The sequence below is a fragment of the Marmota monax genome, unplaced genomic scaffold, assembly GCF_021218885.2.
Source record: "Marmota monax isolate L192 unplaced genomic scaffold, Marmota_monax_Labrador192_F-V1.1 WCK01_AAM20220418_F8-fsc00007, whole genome shotgun sequence".
NCBI lineage: Eukaryota > Metazoa > Chordata > Mammalia > Rodentia > Sciuridae > Marmota > Marmota monax.
In genome coordinates this window covers 29,807,758-29,827,251 of record NW_026692781.1, presented here as the reverse complement: position 1 = coordinate 29,827,251, position 19,494 = coordinate 29,807,758, and the positions used below count along the sequence as shown (strand labels likewise).

The following is a 19,494-nucleotide window of genomic DNA, read 5'->3' as shown; positions in this document are numbered from 1 at the left end:
AAAAAGTCAAGCAAAATGGAGAAAAGATATGTGGACTAAAAATCTAGTTTAAATGAGCTAATTTGTATTTAAGATTGCCATTCTTGTTTTTCCACAACTTCTTTCCTTCTTCTATTTCTGAACCCCTTGGTACAAGTTTTTCAGTTTCCTAATAATAATACAGTAAACATTTTGTAAGTATGAAAAAAGAGATCCAAGATAACTTTTGCTTGAATATGTAGTATTATAGCCTTTTAATCCTCAATTTGCTTTATACATTACAAATATTATGAGACAAATTAAAGATTAATTGAAATGAAAGATATGTTAATACACATCCTTTTATATAATCTATGTTTATTTTTTAAAAAAGGCTATCCTGTTTCCTCAAAGAATTTCATAGGCACACCCAAGATAACAATGAAATGCAGACATTTTGCATGGCACATAAGATTCATATTTATGAAGACTGGGACTATCACAGTCTGAGTTACCTCAGCATTTTTTCATCAAATGGAACTTGTAATATTTAAAGTAATAGTGTTTTTACTTCACTCATGAAGCATTTGAGATAAAAATGTTACTAAATTCCTCCTTCAGTGTCTCAGAATATTTGAATTTCAGATGCTCTGTGATACAGTTGCTTATATCATCTTTTGTTGTTTTTTTTTTTTTAATCCAGTTGAATATAATCTGGATCATCTGAAAGTTTAGGCTTTGTGGTAATGCAAGTTCCTTTATAGAATGCCTGGGTGATGGCACTTTCTTTTATTATTCTCACATACACACATATGTATATATACATGCATGTATAAATATAAAACAGGATAGCAGGGGAAATGTATATATTAGAATAGACAATCATTGTAATATTACTCATTAACAAGCAGTGTGGAACCAATTTTAAGTGTCTGGACTAGGAGTTTGAGGCTACAGAGAGGTTCTAAATTTTTTTTTTTAATAATTTTTTGGTTGTAGATGGACACAATACCTTTATTTATTTTATTTTTTAAAATATTTATTTTTTAGTTGTAGTTGGACACAATACCTTTAGTTTATTTATTTATTTTTATGTGGTGCTGAGGATTAAACGCAGGGCCTCAGATGTGCTAGGCAGGTGCTGTACCACTGAGCTACAACCATAGCCCCAGGTTCTAATTTTTTTAACGGATCAGATTTTGCAGGGTTTTTTTAAACAGATATCATCCCATTCCTTTGTATAAAGTATCAAGCAAGCAACCAATAAATCCCCACATGTAATTAATACATCAAAATTTTGTGGACTTATTTCTAGTTGGAAAAAAATAACCAATATTTAATTTGTGAGACAAAGAAAATTCTGAATTCCTTGTTAAGATTTAGCTCTTACCACATCAAATGTTTAACTGATGCTTCCCTACAGAATTGGAATAACTGTATTTCTGTCTGCACTAATGGTCTTTAAAACATAATATTTAAGTTCATCCACCCACCCACTAGGAAATAAATGACTTTATTATCTTATTAAGAATCCAAGGGGCTGGGATTGTGGTTTAGTGGTAGAGTGTTTACTAGCATGCATGAGGCACTGGGTTTGATCCTCAGCACCACATAAATGTAAAATAAAGATATTGTGTCCACCTAAAAATTAAAAAAAAAAAAGAATACTGTAAATTTTCTGTTACTCCACAGCGCAGGCAGACCTGTTAGCCTGTGTGCCTATGAATATTATCATTTTCTAGTGTTATGATGTGAAAAAACATTGGAAAGCTTTAGATAAGATGATGTGTTTGGTTTTTAGACTGGACTTTCTTAAGTTCTTTAAAGACTGATTTGGAATATAAACTTACTACCAGACAACCCATTTAATCTACTCGCTGGCCTCTTTAAAATGACATTCTAAATCACTTTCCCCTTTACTTAAATTTTGTATACCCATTTCAGAGGTATACAGAGAATTCCCTTTCCCTTGTTTTTTTTTCTAAATTAATTATTTGAGGAAATATCCAGAATTTATCCTAAAGGTCATTTCTTCATATAAATCCTCCAGTTGATCTTCTTACTTTATTAAATATTCTTCAAATTAAATGTCTTCCTACATTCTAGGTGAAGGTAACTGACAACAGTTTTTACTGCCATAATTTAATATCAGAACATATAGTTTCAAAAGAATCTTGTTCATTATAAGTACAGTAATTTGTTCTGTTATAGTAAGACAGACTTGTAATTTGGGTCTATCTGAAGGAACATGTGTACTATTATAATTCCATCTTTTTGTGGTACTTGACATTGAACCTAGGGGTACTGTGCTACTGAGCTATATCCAGCCCATCCCCCTGCTTTGCTTTTTCTTTTGAGGGACAAGGTCTTACTTTGCTAAGTTAACCAGGCTGACCTGGAACTTGTAATCCTCCTGCCTCAACCTCCTAAGTGGCTAGGATTGTAGATCTATACCACCCACCCAGCTAACTCCATCTTTTCTCAAAGATAATTACATGTTCAGAGACTTGTCAAGTTCTAATGTGATTATTACCTTACTCTTTTCCAAAATATCACCATATGAACTCAGGATTAGGAGTCCTTATTCTCCAGCACATACTTCCTCTTGAATCTTGCTCCCACCTTCACAGATGAGTAAGAAACTTACATGATTTTGATTATCTTTACAGAAATCAAGGTTGTTTACCTATAGACGTGGTCCCCTAATGTTTTATCGGTCATGTCAAGATTTGCTTCTACTGTTGTTCCTTGTATATTCTTGATTTTGCTAATCTCTGCTCCAAGTTCTTAATTGGAATGATCATATACTTATCATTCAAATCAAGATACGTAAGAGTGAAAGGAGGCACCAAAAATAACTAAAATAGGACTGGAGTTGTGGTTCAGTGGTAGAACACTTTTGCCTAGCATGTGTAAGGCACTGGGTTAAATCCTCAGCACCACTTATAAATAAAAAAAGGTAAAAGGTATTGTATCCATCTATAATTAAAAATATTTTTTTAAATAACTAAAATCATATAATTTTTGATGTTTACTGACCAATGAAGTCTGACATATTAATAAACCTACAAAATCATTATATTCAAAAATTATTTTTCAAAAATAAAATTCTGACCATGCAATAGATCTAAAACTAGAATGTCTCAAGGAAATTGGAATGTAGTATTATTACAAAATAAATCAACACCTCTGTATCCACAGGCTTTGCATCTAAGATTCAATCAAATACAAATTGAAAATAATAAAAAAATTGTGCTGGTATTAAACAAATACAGATGCTTTTTTCCTTGACATTATTTCCTAAACAACACAGTATAACAACTATTTACATAACATTTACATTGTATATGTACTAAGTGTTCTAAGTAATCTAGAGATGGTTTAAGTATATGAGAGGATATGTGTAAGTTATATACAAATACTATGCCATATTTTTTTTAAAGACTTAAACATCTGCAGATTTTGGTATCTTCTGGGAGTACCTAGAACCAGTCCCCCATGTATACAGAGACATGACTGCAAATGTAACATTAAAGTAGAATAAAAAAGCATACTCTGAAAAGGATTAAGCTGTAGGGGTAGGCTTGAACTTCTCTAATACTTAACCATTAAAGCATTATGGCAGTTCAGTAGTAAAGCATCCCTGGGTTCAATCCCCCATACTAAAAAAAAAACTTTGTTTTCCATTGTAGCCATTGATATAGTGCCCATATAAACTGACTAAATTATGTTTAGATATAAGCCTTTTTTTCTGTGTTATAAACATGAAATAAGAAAATCATAGTGAATCTCAGAGATTCTATTATTCTATACACATGTATAATCTTAAGATATTAATCTTAAAATCTGGATAACAACCTGTATTAATTAAATTTGCTATATAATTACAAGTAGTTTTACAGAAAAGCTTTGGTATTATGTCAATAAGTATTAAAGTCCATGATAATCTTCCTTGTAAAAATTATATTATCTTTGGTGTTCATGGGCTGTAAAATCATGCCTAGAACACTTTTGCTTACTTTTATCATTTCAAGGCAAGAGTAACACCTCACATTTACACATAGTACCTTATAAATCACAAGCACTTCATATGCATTACCTCATTTTATTCATTCCATATTTTTGTGAGATAAACAATGTTTTATAAAAGAACTGAAACTTAGACAGATTAAGAGAATTGCCCAAGATAACATTAAGCAGCAGAATTTCTAATAACTAATAAATGGCAGCTGTTTAAGAGACAATCTTTAAAAGTATAATAATTTTCCAAAATAATTTTTGTCCTATCCAAGAATTAATGGGCCATCAAAATAAAATGTCTTTTCTAATGTCTTAAGTGGCTAGGAGTCACAATCAGAAAATATTTCAGTTCTAAAATAAGGAAATAAATTATAATAGACAGGAAACTGCTTAGTTATCTTTTATCAAGTAACCTAAGTATGAACTAGTATCCTAACCAAATAGTAGAAATCAAAATTATTTTAGAAATTAATTTTTTAGATGGCTCAACGAAAATTTTCTTTGGAAGTACTGTATAAGCCAGTACTCTGGGAAATGTAAGAAGGATCAAAGGTGAGAAGAAGGAACACAAAGTTGCTTAAGTATCCCAGAAAAATTTCAATCCCTCCACTAGCCTGTGCCAATACACTCTTGGGAACATAGTACATTTCCAAGTGCTTTTGAATTCACAAAGTTCACAGGCATAAACAAATATTTTCTTTTTTCCCATTGTTCTTGCTAATAGCTATAGCTAGGCATGTATTAGTCTTTGTATAAACCTTCCATGTAGTATTTACTATTTAGAGAAAGGGTTATTCAAGTTTGTTTTTATTACATACTGTCAACAGGTACCAGATATACCAGATGCCACTGTTTATACTGATAAAATATGATGTAGTTCTAAAAGAGAAATGGCTATTATAATTGTTTAATGAAATATCTTAGCTCAAAAATTGTAAACAGGCTTAAAACTAAACATAGCCTGAGGTCATTGATTGGAGGAGTTAATTTTCTCACAACAGTGTTACAACACTGATTTCAATTAACTGTCTTTATCTTATTACTACAATATTTCATGTTTTGTTTCTTTTTGAGTTGGAAACAACTTCACAAAGTATCTTTCAATGACTCAAAGTCTGTGTAATTACACAATTTAAAACATTTTTAATCCTTGAAGTATCTAGATCTGATACGCCATTTTTAAAAATCACCCATTGTTTTTATGACTTACTCCTATATTTACCTGTTCTAGTACTGACAGGTTGTTTCATTGTTGGTAGACATGCTCAAAGTCTTGGTAAGTCAATGAAGTGATCAAAGTGCCTCTATCATTTAAAGTGAAAATATAAGTAAACATGACTCTTTAGAATTTTGCTTTATATCTTAGAAACATTAGTTCATTTCCCCTGATTACAGATAAGTTGCTAGTTAAGTTCTTAAAGAGTAGTAAAATGTTTGTATTCAATTTTTGTTGTTAGATGCAGGCTGGGCAGTTGATTTGGCCTACTTTCTATTTCAAAAGTTTTTTATCAACTTTGTAATATGAACTCTACTTTCTTCATGCCTTGTATTCTTCTTGAATTGCAATATTCAAACTCAAGTCATTTAAAGTAGGCAGAAGAAAATAATGAGATTTCTAGGCAAAATGATTTGGCTATACCTTGGTGCTCTGAAGTGCAGGCATTTTGTAATCCTTAAATTATACCTTAGCTAAAACTTCCTATTCTGTCTTAAGCAAATCAGAATCTCCAGCAAGCCCTCTGTACAGCAGTAGATCAAATAAATATAAGTTGGAACATAGAGTCTATTTGTTGAATGTTTTAGTTAACAAAATAAAATGTTACTCTAATAACATGAAATACTATAATTCCCTGATAGGAATACCTTAATAATTCCTGGATAGTTACTTCCTCACTGATTAGATCTAATTTTATATACCTTAAGTACATAAATCTTTTTTGTAACAAATCTTTATCAAAGTTTAGGGACAAAACAAAATTAAGTATAACTAGTAATTTAGAAATATCATTGAACATGGCTGTTCACAAATCCCTTGTAGTGAGGCTCTTTGTATAGCTGTTAGCATGCCTCCCTGTCCAGTAAGCAGGTTATAAAATAACCTACTCTTTTCAGGGGAAATTTCCCAAAGCACACCTCAGAATTCAGGCCCAGTTAATCTGATTTTAAAATCTTTCCCTTAGTAATTATAAAATTAGAGCCATTTAAAATGCATTAAAACCCTAATTTTCTTTAAATCTCTTACTAGGAACCAAGGTTACATTCTGTGAGAAGAAGCTTTTCTCAACCTTCATCTGTAGGTTTGAAACCTCGATATTCTCGAAGCCCACACTTTCATCCTAGAAAAGATTTCAGAGCAGGATTCAATTATTACTCCACCTCCCTCTACTGATTCTGTTAAGTAGAATCTTGAATAACTATTTTGTCCAACAGTAGTAAATAACTAGCCCCATATGTGGTCTACTAACAAATGAGGATTTGAGATGTGCTAAAGTTAAATGTTTTTGCTTTTTTAAGGGAATTAAAGAAATCTTAGTAGCCAGAATATTGGAGATGCAGGATTAAATCATGGTTTCCTTTATTAATTTATATACTTAACTAATGTAGGTTTGTAACCTATACCAAATATAAGAAAATTTATAAGACAACAAATATCTTGATTAAAGTTTGGAAAATTTTGTCATCATCTGGCTATTTTACCAACATGATAATCTCATATACTTTACTGTTTGGATTTTTCAATTTTATTCCAGGTGTTTCATATTTGTAGACATAGCCATGACATATACAGAAAATCTTAGCAACAGACCATTTGTTGTAATATAGTAAAATTTTTAAAAACACTATCTCTTTAGGGAGATAAAATGTAGTAGATTCTAGCTTCCACATTATTTTGGTTTCACTGTATTTAGATTTGTGTATAGTTTACCTATATTAAACGGTTTTGATAAAACATTTCAAACTCTAGATTTATATTCGAAATTTTGAGACATTAACACATCAAAATTATAATCTATGTATTATAAAATATCCAGAAATCTGTTATATTGTGACCATTTGTTTCATACCAATTTCTACAGCCAAAGTTGACACTATTCTATACTTAAAGATTATCTTCCTATTTCTGGCCCTATTTTGTCATTTACCCAGGAAATATAAGGGTTTTTGTAGCATCTTAGCAAGTATAAGCATCACTATGTATATCATGTCAGATTTGATATCTATTCTTTAAACACAGTAACACTATCAATAGTCCTTTTTATCTTTCATTCAGATCTTAGTTGGTGAGATTTCTAGAGTTTTAAAACATTAACCTTAACCAAATAAAACTTACCCATATTTCACTTTCAAATCCAAAGAAGCTATGATTGCCTATTGTTACAGAATTTTTACAGATTAAAAACAGCCACACCAACTTTTCTCTAAATGCTTCCTGTTTGCCCTATATCCCAACTTTCTTCTATAAAAACATGATAATCCTTTTGTAGAAGACTAGATTATTAATAAAACAATAAAAATAAGTCATAGAAATAAGCAGTATTTAAATTGTATGGAAATTTATTCTAGAATTTAGTGAAATTTGATTGCATAGTACAAGAATTTCAATATTTTTATTTCTTGTCTACACCAAGTTAAATTAAAATTTGGAAAATTTTGTCGTCATCTGGCTATCTTACCAACATGACAATCTCATATACAACTTTACTGTTTGGATTTTTCAATGTTATTCCAGGTGTTTCATATTTGTAGACATAGCTAACACTTGCTTACAAACTCTCTTATAGTATCAGGAAGGTGATAATCCAATAATAATTTGGAGTGATTATTTCATCCTGCCTCAAAAAGAATAATGGGTGTGTGTATATATATTGGTTATATTATCCTAATATTTCTGAGCTAAAATATTTTAGGTCAAGTAATAAAATGTAATGCCTAATTATATTAAAGAATATTCAGGTACATCCTAAGGCTACTCCCTCAATTTAAGAAAATTTCATTTTGCTGCAGTTACTTTGAAAGTAACATGCTGTGTGTTAAGACCCAGTATTCTGTTACTAAAGCACTGGTCAAAATATCATGAAACAATCTATTTAATACTCAGCTTATCTGGCATTTTTATGCATACATTTTAATCCTATATTTATTATTCCCACTTATTCAGCATATATCAGGCATTTTTGTTCTAAAACTTTTGTAAATTTCAAGAGTCTGAGAGTTTATTTTGCTTCCAAAAAGACTGACACTAAAGGGTTTTCATTAGCTAATTTGTTTTAGGTAATTGTGTTCTTTACCCAAAGGTATTGTTACTTCCATACTACTTTCACTAAATTCTGTGAAGCTTACATTTCTCTGTCTAGATTATAAAATATAAAACAGAGGTAATATGAAAATATATTAATATAACTCCCCCTAAAACTACTGATTAAATTGTGATACCTTTTTCTTATTTTATAGATAATGTAACATATTCATGATAACAAAAACAACTGCTTTAATAACTATAAAAGATCAATGTTTTGGCTTTTAATTATTGAGGTCCTTTTTATAAGTCATGATATAAAAATGAACAAAGAAATGGAGACTAAAACCTCATTCTTAGCCTCAGATAGTTCTGAAACAACCAGTTTATAAAAGACAGTATATAAAGGAATGTTTAATTAATATTAAAAAGTATTACCTAAAAAAGTATCTTTTTTCCTTTGGTGTTTTGGAAAAAAAAACATCTAAAGAATAATTTAAAGTGTTCATTAATCATTTGAGTGGTTTAATACTTACAATGTGTTTCTTGCTAATCATATTAGGATCTTTGTTTTTAACATGTCTAACTTTGGTACCAAAGCAAAGAATGTTATACGATATCTACTTACATAACATATATTTAGCAACATGTAAAAGAAAATTTCCTAAAATCCTTATTAGTATCTGACCATTATGCAAAATTTTTAAGATACTAATAATACATGTAAATTTTTTCTGCCATATGTAAATACCCGATACTGTCTAGCAAAGTTAACCTCAGTAATATTTTACACAAGCTCCATCCAACAGTTTGTGAAAATAGCTTTCAATTAAAATAACATAGTAAATCTCTTAATATTGTCTAAGTAAACTCAGCAACAGTCCTGTGTACCAAAGAAATTTTTATGTCTGTGCCCTACTTATGTTATAATCTTCTGAAAATTTGCTTACAGTTCAGAATTACACATATTTATATATTGAATATTTAAACATCTACCTCAACAAACTTATGGATGATGGGTTTTGATAACTTGGTTTAACTTGGCTAGCCCCATTCTCATTATTCTCAATGTTAAATAATAAGTCTCCACTATTTTTCCATCTGAAATCACGTTGATTTCCCAATTTTTACATTTAGCTACATAATTATACATTTACTAGTTTTTATGCCACAGATCTGATAGCTCCACCTTTAGATAATCTCCCTGGATTATGGAAAAAGGAAGTTCTCCTTAAGCTAGAAAACTAATATTATGACATCAGTTACATCCAAAAATATTTTATTTAAAATTGAATATGAATCAACTCCCTTCTGGAGGCTGATTTAATATGAACAATATTAAATAAGAAAAATCTTCCTATTTTAAGGATTAGGTAACCGTTACCATTTTATACTAGGTTAGACAATACCATAATGAATGTTAAAAATACTTCCTTTATTCCAAGCAAAAAATACTCCTTCCAACTCTGAAATGGCATGAAAATCCAACCATCAGCTTTCATACAATTAACCATACATATTTTTAATAATTAATTTCATGTTAGTACTTATAATCTTCTTCTGTAACACTAAAATAGGCTTTTTACACATTGTAATTTTAATTACATTCCAAGTAATGAGTTAAAAACAAAACAGAACTTAGTACTAAAAAGTTCTGTATCTTATTTAAAATATTAGAAGTTTCTAAAAAATAAGTTTTATAGAAATTTAAATATAAAGAGTTAATACACTAATTTCAATTTACCAGGATTGAAGGTTCTTTACTCTATAAAAGCCTTTATAAAAATTTCTTTAATTGACTTCTAAAAAGTTCTAAAATATGCTATATAGGACCATTTTTATGATGTATCAGTCTGATACTGCAACAAGTCATAACTTACTCTGCATAAAAAAGCTGAAAAGTATCCATCCTGTCCCACTAACTATAGGACTTTGTTGCCTGCATTTAAACAGAATCCTGAAGAAACTATTTAAACATAGAATTAAAATTAAGGGGTTTTTTTTGGCCTTCCTACCTAACCAGGATTTTAATACCTTACATATATTTTTAAAGTACATTTTACATAATAACTAAGAGACCTACATAAAAATAGGTGCATTACATTTCTTCAAGGTATAACTCATGCCCAACAAAATAACTACATTTAATAAAATAATGTGAAACTTAACACTAAGTATTCTTTATGCAATTCATAATAAAGTCTCTAGTTTGAGGGGGTAAGAAAATGTCTCAACTATGATACAAGGTATAATTTATCAGAAATTATCTAATATGTGGTATTTTAGCCAATAAAGGTATATTTGCTTTGGTAATAACTGCAGTCAAAGGGCATTTAATCTGGTTTCTGCAAGCTTGTTAGGAAAGATATTGTAAGAATACAGTAATGTTCAGTAAAGTCATAGAACTTAAATTGTTAGTAATTAAGTTCATTTGTATTAAAACTGTATGTATGAAATGAAAAAATTTTAGTGTTTGGCCTTAACTTCTTTGGCTTTGTTACTATAATAGTCAATTCAAATAAACTTGATTATTATTTTCATGTTTAGAGATAAGTGTGTACTTAAAGCATTAATTAGTAAAAATATTTCAAAATAACTTAGATTTCATGACTTTTTAACAACATACTTTCAGTTAGAAGAGAAATACTAGATTCTAGAATTTAGAGCACTATTTTGGAAATAATAAAAAAATAACTGTAAGGAAAAGGAACAAACTATAGACTCTACCGTTACCATAAAATTTAACAATTTGCATGAGCACACATAAGCAGGTTTAAGATCTAAAGGAAACTACTGCAAGCAAAAGTGAAGTATCCCATATTTCATGAAAAAGGTAAGTTTTTTAAGTTTTTATTTTGGTATTCATCTGTTTCATAATCTGTCAAGAGAAACTAATTCCTTATCTTGAAACACTAATGAATTTCAATTAAGGGTCTTATTTATACATTTTTATCCTCAGATCTTTGGATTAAAACATGCCCTCAGTATATATTCAGTGTTTATGATGGTGCAGAGACTCTGGCATGGAGAACACATTTCAGTCTCCAATATCCTGTTTTACAAACTGTATAATCCTAGACAAATTACTTAATCTGTCTATGCCTGAGTTTTTTTTATCAAAATAGAATATGAAATATAGAATAATAGAGGCCAGGCGCAGTAGCACACACCTGTTATCCCAGCAGCTCAAGAGGCTGAAATAGGAGGATCACAAGTTCTAAAGCCACCCTCAGCAAAAGCAATGTGCTAAGCAACTCAGTGAGACCCTGTCTCTAAATAAAATACAAAATAGGGCTGATGTGGCTTAGTTGTCAAGTGCCCCTGAATTCAATCCCTGGTACTGCGCTGCCCTCCAAAAAAAAAAATTTTTTTAAACTCATAGCGTTAATAGGAAAAGTAAATGAGGGAATAAAATAAGGAACCATTAGTTCTCTTATTACTAATTAGAAAATTTGGCAAAATCATAGCTATATGATTCTTCCCTTTTAATAACCTACTGAGAGGACTTATTGAATAAGCATATTTAGCCAACACCAGTTTAAATTATTATCTTCACAGAGACAAGAATATAAATAGAACAAAACCTTGCCTGCTATGTCTTTTCCTATTCTTAGCAGTAATGATACACTTAGTAATAAGCATTAAAGACTGAAATGCAAATGTCTACTATGAATTACCATATTTTCACTTTCTCACCAAATGGTTTTTCTGAACTCATGAGTGGCAATTTTATTTTTAATGCTATTTTCAACATAGCTTTTAACATTTTGAGTTTATAATTGTTATAACTTGGTACATTATTCCTTTTATACTAAGTCCCCTTTATCTTTGGTAATAGTTTTCACCTCATTTTAGATTGCCTAATATTAATATTGCTTTCTCTATTTTTGTTGAGTTTAATCTTGAACACTTATCTTTTGACAGGATATTATCATATAAAGTATTTTATTATTCATTTTGTGTTTATTTCTACCCTCATATTGAGGGTTCTCTGATTATCATATTTTTCCTTTTTCTCTGCTCTTTTTTTCCTCCTTCCCATCTTCTGTTAGATTGAGTTTTCTTTAAACATTTTGTCTGGCTTGAAAGAAATACATCCTACTTCTATTATTTAACATTAACCTAAAATGTGTAACATACTAATTTCATATTAATATATATAGATTTTTTAATAGAAACTTTAAGACTAGTTTAAAGGAAGCAAAACTACTGAAACTGTTTTATTTAATGTGTTCAAAAGTTAAAGTTATTGCCCTTTTAAAAATACCTTAGGAACCGAGCACAGTGGTGAACACCTGTAATTCCAGTGGCTCCAGTGGTTGAAGCAAGATGATTGCAAGTTCAAGGCCAGCCTCAGCAATATCACAAGGCTCTAAGCTACTTAGCAAGACCCTGTGTCAAAATTAAAAATTAATAAAAAAAGGGCTGGGGATGTGAGTAGTTAAGTGCTCCTGGGTTCAGTCCCCCATACCAAAATAATAATAATACCATTAGGAAAAAAATGCATAATTGGTCATAACTTTATTATATATATTAAGAGAATAATACAATTATTCCAACCTTTAGCAGTCAATCATAATTTTTAAAGATTTATCTCCATGTTAAGTCCCATAAACCAGTGGTTCTTAACTAATGATGGATATACACACAAAATGTGGCCTTGAGAGTAGCCGCATAGAGAGGTTAGTACCATTGTCCCAATACCATACACTAAAACAGGTAGCATCCTCCATTTCCATTTATTCCTAGAGCTGTCCCTCCAACTTACCCAGTGAGTCTTTCAGGCCTTCTGCCACTGTTCCATCCAAAAATCTTAATGTCTCAAGGGCAGGGTTCATCTCTCCTTGGAGATACAATTTTCTTCTTGCAGGTGGCATACTTGATTTCCTGAAACATCCTGACATCTCATACCTTCCTGCTCTTATGTGAGGAGCTGAGGATTTTAAAATCCATGGTGAGTAACTGTGCCACAAACAATTAAGTTCATGGCCAAGGGAAAAAATACCATAGTCTTACTTTGATAACAATCCAGGTATGGCTGAACCTCCCAATATCTGCTCCAGTTGTCAGGGCCGTAGGAAGATCCTCTTGGTGTGTGGTTCTTCCCAGTTCCTTTCCCTCATCATGAAAATATAAGTAGAAACTAACTAATGAAATGTAGTCTTAAATATAAGTACTTAAATATGCTCAACTATTCTGTAAAATGATTCCCTGATTTCAGAAGATCTATTTTGGGTAACCCAAGACTATCTAAAAACTAAGATAAAGAATCCAATTTTACCTCCAAACTGGTGAGTCCCCTCCTTTCTCCTCAAAGTAGTAAAGATGTAGGAATGCCAGCTTAGGCTGGGCTTCTATTCTCTGACTCCAGAAATAAGCCACATTTCATGAAAGGTTAAAAATCCCACTAATTAATCTTATTAACTTAGTTGTTACTGTTCTGGATCCTCTAGTAATACTAACCAAATTATGTTCCTCTTGATAAAATTAACCAATCCTATCCAAAGCTCCTTCAAGAGGAAGGGGCAGAACCAGTTATGCTGTGCAGAATGAATACCCATTAGTTTTGCAAGGAATTTGAAGGATTTCCTATAGATTCTGTGTTGTAACCCCAGTCTGTGCCGTAGCTCCCCTCAAACTTGCTGACCCAATACACCTTTGCTGCAAAAATAGACATATGGCTACCAATATGTCCATGTCATTCTGGGTATACTAATATTCACTCTCTAACAAAAGACAAGGAAAGGACCCACCATGGTTTACAGCACCCCAGACCTCGCCAATAAGTGATTCTATATCTAGTTGGACTACAGATTTTAGGACATTGTCTTCAGAAGGCAATTACAGATTATCTATAGCAGCTGTATGCACCAAATCTTAGCCAGGAGGCCTAACCTCCCCTATAACTAAAGATTACACTAGTGCAGGCCAAAATTGCCACTATATACCTGGTAAAGGTGGAACAGTCAGAGATCCAGGAACCCATCCCTACCATAATGCCTAAAGGAACCTTGGTACTGTCACTTGCTGCAACTTTATGGTTGTAAGTCATCCTTGTTGGAGGCCTACAACATGAACAACTAGTGGCTAGCTTCTCTCCAGTTTCAGAACTTCTTGGATCTAAAAAGCTACATCCCAATCATAGGTACAAATTTGGAGGAAAAAAACACCATGCCCAAGGACCCATCTTACAGCCAATAGCCAATGCCTTTCTCAAGTACTCTGGCATCAACTTCATATCCAATTTCTTTTCACATTCCTTATAGAGTCCACAGGTCCTCAAGAAAAAGAATGAGGTCTATTTCTGGAATAACTGAGATTTCAGTGAAATCAGAGATTGTATTTACTTCTTGCTTCTCCTATAGTTACTGGTTTTCCAACTTCTAAGGTGCCCAGTATGCTTATAAAACAGGTCTCCATTATATAGTGCTGTCACTTAACATATACTCTGCCAATTAGGACTATAGTCTACTGAACTACTGTCTACTGACATCTTATTACTCTCCTAATAGGACAACCTAGGAATACCTGATCTAAACAGTGCTTTGTCCCTCCCGTAACACTGCTCCCAAAATGAATATTTGAGAACCACAATAGTAGTATTTGGAAGAAAATTCCTTATGATAAAGGGACCTACAAGATGCCAAATAAGGTACTAACAGTTCTAGAATAAGAGGATTCTTAAAGCTAAGTTTATTGTCATCTCCCAGAAGTTATTAGGATGCCTTGTGTGTGTGTGTGTGTGTGTGTGTGTGTGTGTTTACATAGTACTAGGGATGTAACCCTGGGGTCCTTTAAAACTGAGCTATCCTCAGCCTTTTTTATTTTGAGACAGGGTCTCACTAAGTGCCCAGGGTAGCCTCAAACTTGAAATCCTCCTGCCTCAGCCTCCCAAGTAACTAGGATTACAGTCATGTATCACCACACCTGACAGGATGCCCCTCTTAAAGTGCATGCCCTCCAATTTTAAATGTCACCTGTCCTCTACTTGCCATTCTTAAAACTACTGGATCAAACCAAACACAACTGAGTACCCAAATGGTATCTGTTTTATCAATAGTGTGCCTCCAATAGAGAATCTGACTGATTCACCTTCCATATCATCACAGAAGTGAGATCCAAGTTACTACCCTCCTCCACTCAAAATATCCTGTCTTCTGTAGTAATTATGCCCTCTCTTTTTCTGGTTCTCCTATTTTCTTGTACCTCCAGTACTACAAATATCTAAGTTAAGTGTCTGCACAAGTAACAGTCTGTAAAAAAGAACTCAATATTAACACCCTCCAACAAACCAACTTCTGTGTATTGATCAGCACTGGGCCATAAGAAAGATCAATGCAAGATAACTGTGTATTAGTCCGTGACAGGAACTGTAACAATGCTATAAGAGCACTAACAAAGGCAGAGATTATCATCTCACTGATTTTCCAAATGTTTTCCTTCATTAATGTAAACAAATGACATCTTTCACTCTGCTCTAGTCTTGGTAACCAGAATACAAAAGCCCAAAATGATAAAGAGTCCAAAGGGAACATTTGTAGAAATGGTCCTTCCAACTTTAGAATGCCTTCAAGCATTCTTTTCCAAGCAGTATTTCCAAGTAACCAGGAATCCCTCACCTTGATCATTTTAAAGAGAATCTGGAGCTGAATGGTGGCACCTAAAATAAATCTGGGGAAACTACCAGGACAATAGTTTACTTCAGAGTGAGCCCTCTGCTTGTTACCATACAATGAATGGATATTCCAAGGCATGTTCTCATGTTAAATTTTGGCCTAGTTGCCCAATCACCTGAGCTATAACACTGGCTTACTATATTATAATCACTGTATAAATTGATACCTTAACATCTTCTCTGTGATATTCTCTTATGGAGCCTTGGAGTTTCCCTAAATCCAGTTTGAGATTCCTGGAGCATTGATCATTTCCTTCCTGCACCATCACCTTCAACAAATGCAACAGAACAGATCTGAATAAGGTACTTATAAACTTTTAAACTTTAATAAGTTAAAACATCAAAAGAATTTAACAGCAAAATCTACTTGAAAGTAAGCGTATTAATATTTATAATTTCTATACAATTTCTACATTGTATTATTTTGATTGACCAATAAGAAATCAAAGTAAATTAGTATATGTGGATAACAAAATTAAGCCTATAAGAAACAGAAAACATTACTTTAAAGTATTTACAAATTGTTAGCTATATCTGTAACCTGTAAAGTTTAAAATTAACATACCAAATTCTGCAAGTTTTATAGTTTATCATATAAACAACTTTATACATTTATTTATTAGCCTGTCAATAAGAATAAATGTCAGCCAGGTGTGGTGGCACACATCTGTAATCCCAGTGACAGGCAGGAGGATCACAAGTTCAAGCCAGGCTCAGTAACTTAGCAAGACTCTGTCTCAAAATAAAAAGGGTTGCGGATGTGGCTCAGTGGTTAAGCACCTCTGGGTTCAATCCCTGGTACCAAAAAAAAGGTAAATGTCATTTTTCAGTAGTCCTAAAAAAAAAAACCTGAGGGCTGGGGATGTAGCTCAGTGGTAGAGCACTTGCCTGGCATGCGCAAGGTCCTGGCTTGAATCTCCAACACCACCAAAAAAAGAACTTATCGAAATAGCAGTGGTGGCAAATAATTGTTATTTTAAGAGAGTCAAGATTTAGGGATATAGCTCAGTGGTAGAGTGGATAGCGTGGACAAGGCACCGGGTTTACTCCCCAATACCACAGAAATACACACACACACACACAAAAAAAAAAAATCCCTTATGATATCTCATCATCAAGAAAAGCATAAAAATTTAAAGCCCAGTGAAATTAGCAGAAAACTTAATTCTGAAACTTCAATTTTAAGTAATTAAATGTGAGACTAGAGACTAGAGCCATCTACTGGTTGAAGTGTAAGGCTACAAAACACAACTGTTTGGACTGACTGACAAAGTAGGAAGTCCTAGTAGGCATGGAGTTTAAATAATGGGAATGAATATGGGCAAAAATCATATGGTTTTTAAAAGAATCTGCAGACACCCAATATGTTAACAAAGTAGGGCTAGCCTATAAAAGCTGAGGCTGGGAGGCTCCAACCCCTCTCTCAATAAAAGGAGTCACTGTACTTATTGGCCTGAGAAGCAGAAGTAATGAGAGGTAGTTTGGGCAAACAAATAACATAACTCTGGTTTAAGAGGAGGTATAATGGGGGAAAAATATCAGCAATTTTCTCTCTTACCCATTTTTCCCCTAGAGACATCTTAGAACATTGGTGCACAAAAGACAGTGGTTGATGGGCATGGAGAAATGAAAGTAGTCATCACCTGAAAGGCTACAAACCTTTGTTCATGGGCACATGGAGTATGTGCTCAGAAAACACTAGTATAACCTTCCTGAAAATGAGAATAACACACTGCTTTTACCCCAAGCCAGTAAGAAATGAGCTTTTAGGTCCTGTGAGCTTTCACCAGCCAAGCCCTGGACTGGTCAAGTCTTGGAAACAAAAGCCCAGTTTCAGGTCCCAACCTCCTCCCTTCAAAAGGACATGGATGTCCATAGAATCGAGGCAAGAAAAATAGATCTCCAAGTCCCCTCTCTGTAGCAGAGACCCCCAGCCTGGACAGCAACTTGTCAGCTAGGTTTGGGGTAACAGGCTGAAGCAAAGTTGCAAAGACACGCAAACATTCCAAAGCCACATGAAGTACAGTACCCAGCCAGGGAGCATCTGCTGGGCTCTCCCACTTCAATTTCCATGGTGCATGCCTTTGGACAAAACCATTAGTTTGCCGAACACAGCTGGACACTGCCTCCAGAGCCTTATAGATCTGAAAATTATCATAATACTCTGCTACCTGCTTGGGCAAACTAGCCATTGCACTCACGAGAGCATAATCCTCTGCCTGAGCACGAACTGATGGTCCCACCAACCCTGGCTTACTAGGGAAGCAGGTAGTGCAAAAGGCTGGATAGGTTCCAGAAGGGTTTATTCTTTTAGCAGTACATCGGTTCAAAAGACCTCCCAAGGCATCTGCCAGCTCAGAGTCCAGCAACTTAACCACCTTCTCATCGTAGTAGTCACAGTCCCAGCTAGGAACACCCTGCCGAAGAAGAAAATAACGGAAGCCGTCCACAGTATATCGATCAAGGCAAGTCCTGGGATCCACCACGTTGCCCAAGCTCTTGGACATCTTTTGGCCACACACTGTCCAGTGGGAGTGGACATAGATGCGATGTGGTGGGCTCAATCCAGCCCCTAAGAGGAGGGCAGGCCAATAGATGGCATGAAATTTGAGTATATCCTTACCTATGATATGAGATGTGGCTGGCCACCAAGATTTGAACTCAGCATTGGGGTAGCCAATTATGGTGAGGTAGTTGACCAGGGCATCCAGCCATACATAGATGGTCTGTGAATCGTCCCCAGGAACTGGAATGCCCCAGTGCAGGTGGCTACTCCTTCGAGAAACAGATAGATCCGGTAGCTCCTCCTCCAACCATTGAAGGACTCCATAATAGAATGGCTCTGGAGTGATGGCCTGAGGGTTGCTTCGCAGCCAACGCTGTAGTGGCTCCTGGAACTGAGAAAGCCTGAAAATATAGTTTTCTTCCTTGGTCCAGGAGACAGGATGCCCGCTCTCGAGAGATACAGGGCACGAATCCCCCGACGGGCCCGGATGCCAGGTGACCTTGGCCTCAGGAAGGAAGCACTCGTCAGAGGCGCAATACCAACCTTCATAGAGCCCTTTGTAGAGCAGACCCCGGGACTTAAGCACCCCCCAGAAGTGCTGCACGGCCACCCGGTGCCGGGCCTCCGTGGTGCGGATAAAGTCGGTGGAGGAGATGCCAGCCTTCTGGAAAAGTTGCTGAAACTGGGCAGAGACTCGATCGCACAGCTCAATCGGGGCCACGCCGGCAGTGGCCGCCGCCTGTTGAATTTTCAGACCGTGCTCGTCGGTGCCGGTAGAGAATCGGGTTGCGGCAGTTCCGGGAACTCGGAGGCGACGGTGGCGGCAGAGGGCATCCGCCAAGAGCGCGGAATACAGGTGTCCGATGTGCGGCGCCGCGTTCACGTAGAAAATGGGTGTGGTGAAGTAGGCGCGCGTGTCCTGAGGATCATCGCGGGTACACTGAGAGCCTGAACCATAGTGGCGTGGGCCAGAACTCTCCAGGAGAGAGACCCTGCGGGTCCCCGAGTATCCCAGCAGCCTGAGGACAGATATTCGCAGCATAGTTCCAGCCGGCCTAAGCTGTGGAGGCGGTGTCTTAAACGCACGTGTGAGGGGCG

The 19,494-nt window shown here is 34.4% G+C and overlaps 2 protein-coding genes across 2 annotated transcripts in view; one reads left to right on the top strand and one right to left on the bottom strand.

Annotated features, from left to right (window-relative positions):
- Boll (boule homolog, RNA binding protein) overlaps positions 1 to 6,486 on the top strand; it is a 62,997-nt gene extending 56,511 nt beyond the window's left edge. The window contains 2 exon segments of the mRNA XM_046447559.2: positions 6,224 to 6,333; positions 6,335 to 6,486. Of these exon segments, the coding sequence (XP_046303515.1) occupies positions 6,224 to 6,333; positions 6,335 to 6,380 (156 nt within the window). The 3' untranslated portion in view covers positions 6,381 to 6,486.
- A 6,233-nt stretch (positions 6,487 to 12,719) lies between these two features.
- Positions 12,720 to 19,494, bottom strand: Mars2 (methionyl-tRNA synthetase 2, mitochondrial). Its single transcript, XM_046447369.2, has one exon. The coding sequence runs from the start codon at positions 19,436 to 19,438 to the stop codon at positions 17,657 to 17,659; it is 1,782 nt and encodes a 593-aa protein (XP_046303325.1). The 5' UTR covers positions 19,439 to 19,494; the 3' UTR covers positions 12,720 to 17,656.

What these genes read in the sequence shown, in the direction of transcription:
- Mars2 (XM_046447369.2), bottom strand. Translation starts at nt 19,438, where the DNA reads ATGCTGCGAATATCTGTCCTCAGGCTGCTGGGATACTCGGGGACCCGC.